This window comes from Suricata suricatta, chromosome 6 (genome assembly GCF_006229205.1).
Source record: "Suricata suricatta isolate VVHF042 chromosome 6, meerkat_22Aug2017_6uvM2_HiC, whole genome shotgun sequence".
Classification (NCBI taxonomy): domain Eukaryota; kingdom Metazoa; phylum Chordata; class Mammalia; order Carnivora; family Herpestidae; genus Suricata; species Suricata suricatta.
In genome coordinates this window covers 23,821,623-23,826,356 of record NC_043705.1, presented here as the reverse complement: position 1 = coordinate 23,826,356, position 4,734 = coordinate 23,821,623, and the positions used below count along the sequence as shown (strand labels likewise).

At 39.6% G+C, this 4,734-nt stretch overlaps 1 protein-coding gene across 1 annotated transcript; it reads left to right on the top strand.

Moving 5' to 3' along the window:
• Window positions 1-1,799: 1,799 nt before the first annotated feature.
• Window positions 1,800-4,199, top strand: IL5 (interleukin 5). The gene is made up of 4 exons (XM_029941885.1): window positions 1,800-1,981; window positions 2,184-2,216; window positions 3,544-3,672; window positions 3,775-4,199. The coding sequence occupies exons 1-4, from the start codon at window positions 1,838-1,840 to the stop codon at window positions 3,871-3,873; spliced, it is 405 nt and encodes a 134-aa protein (XP_029797745.1). The 5' UTR covers window positions 1,800-1,837; the 3' UTR covers window positions 3,874-4,199.
• The last annotated feature ends 535 nt before the right edge of the window (window positions 4,200-4,734 follow it).

The window sequence follows — 4,734 nt, the reverse complement described above, 5'->3', positions numbered from 1 at the left end:
AGAGTTTCAGTTTTGCAAGATGAAAGGTGTTTGGAGATGGACTGCACAGCATTGTGAATGTAGTTAACACTAATGAATTGTACACTTAAATGTGGGTAAGGTGTTAAATTTTATGTTATGTATATTTTACCATAATATACTATTTTAGGAGAAATATTATTTTGAATAGGAGAAGTTTTTTAATAAAAAGGCACTAGACCCACAGTTATACTGTAAATCGGAAGCTGCACAATGGTACTCTATACAGTTTTTTATTTTTAAATGTTTATTTATTTTTGAGAGACAGTGCATGCAAGCAGAGGAAAGGCAGAGAGGGAGCGACAGAAGATGTAAAGCAGACTCTGCACTGACGGCAGAGAGCCTGATGTGGGGCTTGAACTCAGGAACTGTGAGACTTCTAAGTCGAAGTCAGATGCTCAACAGACTGAGCCACCCAAGTGCCCCTTAATGTTTATTTATTTATTTTGAGAGAGAAAGAGAGATAGGCAGGGTGAGTGGGAGAGGAGCAAAGAGGAGAGGAAGAGACAGAATCCCAAGCAGGCTCTACACTCAGCACAGAGCCCAACACGGGGCTTGATTTCACGACTGTGGGATCATGACCTGAGCCAAATTCAAGAGTCACTTAACTGAGCAACCCAGGTGCCCCTCAATACATATTTTTAAAATATGAATTGTCATCACTTAAAAATCAAGAGGTTATAAATGAGGATTATTAAATCAGGGTTTCTGATCTCTTTAAAAAATGGGTTGATCTAGCAATACAAATCCAAGGGTGTCTCATGGCAATGATCAGCTGAAGCTGAGTAGACCTGCTACCATTAGAAATGTCCTGCATGCTACAGTTTACTGTAGCCTCGCCACCTTTGTTGCATTACACCTTCTGCATTTCACTGATTTGCACAGCCAACTAGCAATTTGAGTGAGGTGAAGCCTACTTCTAGCTACAGGGAGAGCCAACCAGTATGTCCCATATCCCTGACCACAGTTCAACGGTGAACCTGTGATCCTTTGTCACAAGGAAGTTGAAATCTAGGACTTTTGATTGAGCAATCAGAAAAGCACAATTTGCTTTCTCCTGCTGCTCAGGAACAGCATTCATACAGATCCAGAAGATTTGACATCATCTTGGGACCACAGTAGGAGAGCTCCTGAGAAGGGAGCCAAGGAAGGATCACTGAGGCAAACTAGCTATAAAGGAGCCTCTACCCTGGACCGTTTGGTTGTATGATCTAATAAATTCCCTTTTAGGTTCAACCAGTTTGGGTTAGGTTTTTGGCTCCTGGCAACAGAAAGGATCTTAACCTATACTCCAGTGAACCTGACCCTGCTAAGTGTTGATGGTCTCAGCTGTAATCACCATCTTCCCACCAACATTTTAAGTTCCATTTAAGACAGACCAGCCTAGTAATGATGGTGATGTAATTTAGTCAACCTGAAAAACACATTCCTCATGTTTATACACTATGGCATAAAATTTAGTGGTGTACATTATACTTCTTTTACACACATCTTTTAGGAGGAAATTCAGTCTTCTGATTTTAAGAAATGCAAATGTGGGGGCAATGATGTATCAACCCAAAGGTTTTCTTTGTCATAGAAAATGTTTTTAAAGGGGGAAAATAGGGATTTTTATTATTATTAAAAGATAAAAGTAAAATTATTTTTAAGATACAAGGCATTGGAAACACTTAGTTTCATGATATGCCATTGTTAGGCATTGCCTATCTGATTGTTAGAAATTATTCATTTCCTCAAAGAAGAGAATAAATTGGTTGAGGATGCAATCTTGTACTATGCACTTTCTTTGCCCAAGGCAAACACTGAGCATTTGAGAGCCATGAGAATGCTTCTGCATTTGAGTTTGCTAGCTCTTGGGACTGCCTGTGTTTCTGCCATGGCTGTACAAAGTCCCATGAATAGGCTGGTGGCAGAGACCTTGGCACTGCTCTCCACGCATCGAACTCTGCTGATAGGCGATGGGGTAATTTTCGTTTTGATTCCTACAGTCTTTAAAATGCATGTGTAATCTTTTGTGGTGGCTAACTTCTAAAGATCTGTTATTAATAATGAGATTATGAATGTTAGTAATATGTCATTGGTAACCATGTTACTGGCAAGCTTTTTCTTTCAAGTTATGAACCTTTTAATGCGTTAAAAATGAATGTATTTCTTTTCCTTTTCAGAACCTGATGATTCCTACTCCTGAACATAACAATGTAAGTTAAATTATCATTTGATAAAACGATTGCATGACTAAGTTTCTTATTTTAAGCTATAGAGCATTAGTTATCATTGGAACGGTTTAATTTTATCTATTTTGTTTTTATGTGTGTGGATGCCAATCATGTCCTTATGAATATTTTTAAAAATTTTTTTCTGTTTTTTTCTTATTTTTGAGAGACAGAGAGAGATAGCACGAGCAGGGGAGGGTTAGAGAGAGAGGGAGACACAGAATTGGAAGACAGGCTCCAGGCTCAGAGCTAGCTGTCAGAGCACGACGTGGGGCTTGAACCCACGAACCGTGAGATCATGACCAGAGCCGAAGCGGGACGCTTAACCGACTGAGCCACCCAGGCGCCCCTGTGCTTATGAATATTAGGAATAGTGTTAGGAATGGCTCTACAATATTAAGTAGAATCCATTAAGCAAGTGGGTCAGGCCTTTTTTTGATGTTGTCAGTTTCCCATCTCAAAGAGCCTCATGTCAGGTGTTCTTACCAGAAGAATTCCACATTGGGCGGGAGGCGCCTCCTCATCTCCATTCACCTCTGAATATATTTGGCTTTCCTCACTTCTGTGTCTTTCTGAAAGTACTAGTCAACTTAGGGTTATATTTTTAGAATGATAGTCAGTAGACATTAAAATATATACTGACTGTCCTATATAAAAGAGTCATTTCCACATCTTTAAATGATTTTCACTCAAATAGAACTGTATACATTTGGAGTATGTCATGGTCATATTGAAATGTTAAACATGTGATATCATTATGCAGAATAAAATTACCGGCTAGACCTATCCAAGGAAATTTTGATGTGATCTCAGTAATGTAGCTGCATTCTACTTCATAAACACTTGTTTTTGGTTAAATGTTTAATTTATATCATTTGTAAAACTTCTCAGTCATTATATAAACTTCATTTAGGGGTGCCTGGGTGGCTCAGTCAATTGAGCCTCTGACTTCAGCTCAGGTCAGATCTCACATTTGTGGGTTTGAGCCCCGTGTCGGGCTCTGTGCTGACAGCTCAGAGCCTGGAGCCTGCTTCTGGTTCTGTGTCTCCTTCTCTCTCTGCCCCTCCCCCTCTCATGCTCTGTCTCTCTCTGTATCAAAAATAAATAAAACATGAAAAAAAATTAAACTTCATTTACTTATGAAAATTATAGCTCTGTATGTGGTGGTTTCCCCCCTGGAAAAGGAATAAGTAAAAAAAATTGTGGGAGAAGTGAACTCATGTAAACCCCACAAAACAAAGTCCAACTTTTTTGGACTAAATTTTCATACCTTGTTTTGATTATTTTTACCTTTAAAATCTCCCTCACTTAGCACCAACTGTGCATTGAAGAAGTCTTTCAGGGTATAGACACACTAAAGAATCGAACTGCACCGGGGGATGCTGTGGAAAAGCTGTTCAAAAACTTGTCTTTAATAAAAGAACACATAGACATCCAAAAAGTAAGTTAAAAACATTTGGTGAAAACTCAAGTATATTTGTCTGGCTATGCCTGTTTTTATAAGAATTGACAGTTTCCTTCAATATCTATTTTTTTCCCACAGAAAAAGTGTGGTGGAGAAAGATGGAGAGTGAAAAAGTTCCTAGACTACCTGCAAGTGTTTCTTGGTGTAATAAACACTGAGTGGACAACAGAAAGTTGAGACAAAACTGGCTTGTTGTAGTGAAAGATTTTGGAGGAGAAGATTGTTATTTTTTGCACTGGGAATGAGGACCAACAAAGAGTGGGGCCTTAATGATCAGTGTAATTAAACTTAAGAGGCAAAGCAATTATTTCAGGCATACTGCTACTTTGCCACCTCACATAGGCAGAAGGGAGAAAAATAAAATATTTGAGGTATATTTCAGATATCAGAATCATCAAAGTCTTTCCTCCAGTGTGCTCCAGGCAAAATAAACATGTACTTTAATCTTATTTAACACAACATTCTGTAAAATGTCTGTTAACTTAATATTTATTTATGAAATGATTGAGAATTTCAAACATCGATATTTATTTCAGGTTGGACTATGTTCCAATAAAACAAAAATAAACAACTCTGATTCAATTTGTTGCTGTCCTCTGTCCTACCGTCGAAGTGAGCACAGTCTGTGTGGGAACATGCTGAGCTGCGCACTGCCATCTCCCTGGTGATGGAAGTCGTAGGCGTGCCGCAGGTGGAAGAGATCCAGCAGGTGGTGTGAGCATGTGAGCAGCAGGGACACAGGCAGGGGCTGAGCACGGTTTCCTCGCCGTGTTACGCCAGAACTTGGATGGTGCAGGTTAAATGGTAGGTGATGAATGAATGGATGGATGAATGAATAGACCTTCAAGACTGGCCGTAAAATTAAAGTGACTTTCAAGGTCTTCCCTGGGAGGAGGATAGTGTAAAAATTGGTAACTACATATTTTCCCAGCTGGTGAGAATTTGATGGACCAATCCCACTGCCCATTTAGGGAAAGAGGCAGAACCCCTCTGGTGGAGCCCAGAGCTCTGTGGCCCGGGAGACGTCCTCTTCATCTC

Coding starts and splice junctions, on each gene's coding strand:
- IL5 (XM_029941885.1), top strand. CDS start 1,838: ATGAGAATGCTTCTGCATTTGAGTTTGCTAGCTCTTGGGACTGCCTGT. Junction 2,217..3,543: donor CTACTCCTGAACATAACAAT/GTAAGTTAAATT, acceptor TCCCTCACTTAG/CACCAACTGTGCATTGAAGA. Junction 3,673..3,774: donor AACACATAGACATCCAAAAA/GTAAGTTAAAAA, acceptor TTTTTCCCACAG/AAAAAGTGTGGTGGAGAAAG.